The 1906-nt window shown below is 28.9% G+C and overlaps 1 protein-coding gene across 1 annotated transcript; it reads left to right on the top strand.

Moving 5' to 3' along the window:
* The first annotated feature begins 741 nt into the window (after positions 1–741).
* Positions 742–1337, top strand: LOC129907032 (uncharacterized). The gene is made up of 2 exons (XM_055983071.1): positions 742–922; positions 990–1337. Exons 1-2 carry the CDS (start codon positions 779–781, stop codon positions 1164–1166), a joined length of 321 nt encoding a protein of 106 aa, XP_055839046.1. The 5' UTR covers positions 742–778; the 3' UTR covers positions 1167–1337.
* The last annotated feature ends 569 nt before the right edge of the window (positions 1338–1906 follow it).

Here is a 1906-nt window from a genome sequence, read left to right as displayed (position 1 = left end):
TTTTTAGTTTAGTTTAGTTTTATTGACTTCAAAATTTTAATTCTATTCACAATTTCATTTTTAAGTTTATCTAAAGTCTTAAATTTGTTTTTTTTTTTCATATGTATTAGGATGTAGTTGTTTTTCTAATCATGTATTACCCTTCCGCAATCCTCTGGTTATTTCGAATGTCCGGTTGAATTTCTTCCAATCTTAACGGAGTAGCCAGTATTCTGCATCGTCATCCTGAAAAGCCCATCAATTTCGCTGGGTTACAAATTATACCGAAAAAGGCACTGTCATAAGTGGTTTTGAGCTATTCGTTGAAAAAAATCAACTTTCGTACTTATTTGGTTTATTTATTTTAAAGTTTTTTTTTTTTAAACTTAAATTTTTGACGAGGCATTACTGATTGATAAAATCTATTACTCAGGTCTTAGGTGATCGATCATCCAGATAAAAAACGATAAAGAGGAAGTAATGATTGTGTAATGTAAATGACCCTCTGTTTATTTATTTAATAACTCATATATTCAAAATACAAACTCCTCCAAGTTATGATTCAAACTTTCTTATGACGTACATGATTGCAGTTTTATCAAAGGAAATTCCATATTTGTTGACATGAGGTTCTGTATGAAAATATCTTTATCTAGTTTTTGTTAGGGTTGTTGATGTTTTTGTATAGATAAGTCCTACGTTTTTTTTTATCGACAGGACTTTATTTATTTACTCAAAATTTTAAATATAAAGAGGGCAATATCAGATTTATTTTTCAAAAGTATTTGAAAAAGCCACGATGAAGATTGCAACTCAATTATTACTTTGCATTTTCATGTTGTTACAATTTTTCGTTGGACTTTCGGTAGAATTTCATATTTCACAACTGTGGTCCAATGACAAACCTGACCTGCTTAAGCCAAGACGTGAACCGAATGTACAGGTACTTTTAGATTTTTAAAAATGTTAATGCAAAATATTTTTAAAGTATTTATTTTTTTTACTTTTAGATTGTTTCGCTCAAAAAAGTTAAGGAAAAATTCGTAACAGGAAATTCAGCAGAGGATTATATTGATACATATAATATGAAATACGATATGACTGCACAAACTCCGATTAAGGAAGATCCAAATTGTGAAGCGGGATTTAAGCGAGATCGACGGGGAATTTGCAGAGAAGTTTGGTGAAATTTTTGTCGTGAATAAAGCGAAATCAATTGTAGTTCAATTTGTGATAAAGTTCGATAAAAGATAGAAACGGTTTTTTTTTTAACTAAGTGCTTTTTTAGTTGTTATATTTGAAAGGCGCCCCTGACAGAGTGAGAATTTACATCACAAAGGAATAAGTCTGATTCAAAAAGCCAATGCCTTAAAATAATTGAGTGTTATAAAATTCATACAAAAAATTAAAAATAAGTACATTTTCCCCATTAATAACAAAAAAGTATAAATGAAACTCCGAAAATGAGTCATTTCATGAGAGTTGAGATCCGAACAAAAATTGTTACGAAAGGTTTTCAAATTATTTAAAGGTTCAAGGTTATCGACAAGGTTTGAGCTTTGAGATTTTGTCAATTATAATTTAAAAAGTGTCATCATAATAAAATCACAACAAGCTCTAATTGCAAAAAAATGTGATTTGATAATGAAAAGTGAAAATTTTTAGTTAAAGCTTACCTTCATAAAAGAATCTTCTTTTATTTTCATAGAAGCACCATGTTATTAGTCCAAGAAAAAGATTTGTAAGGAATGTGGTGCAATGTTAACACACCAAAACTTTTTTGTTAACAATTTTGAACTCGAATTTTTTCGTAAACTAGTAACAAACAATACTTTATTATTTTAAAAAGGTTTGGAAATCGCTGACTTACTAAATACTTTGTTACCGTGGTTTACTCTGGTCATCTTCAACACAATTTTTTTTCATT

Source organism: Episyrphus balteatus, chromosome 1 (genome assembly GCF_945859705.1).
Source record: "Episyrphus balteatus chromosome 1, idEpiBalt1.1, whole genome shotgun sequence".
Lineage (NCBI taxonomy): Eukaryota > Metazoa > Arthropoda > Insecta > Diptera > Syrphidae > Episyrphus > Episyrphus balteatus.
This window is presented reverse-complemented; position numbering and strand designations above follow the sequence as displayed.

Excerpts from the sequence above, each read along its gene's own strand:
- LOC129907032 (XM_055983071.1), top strand. The coding sequence starts at position 779 with ATGAAGATTGCAACTCAATTATTACTTTGCATTTTCATGTTGTTACAA. Across the intron at positions 923-989 it reads GACGTGAACCGAATGTACAG|ATTGTTTCGCTCAAAAAAGT; the intron begins GTACTTTTAGAT and ends TTTTACTTTTAG.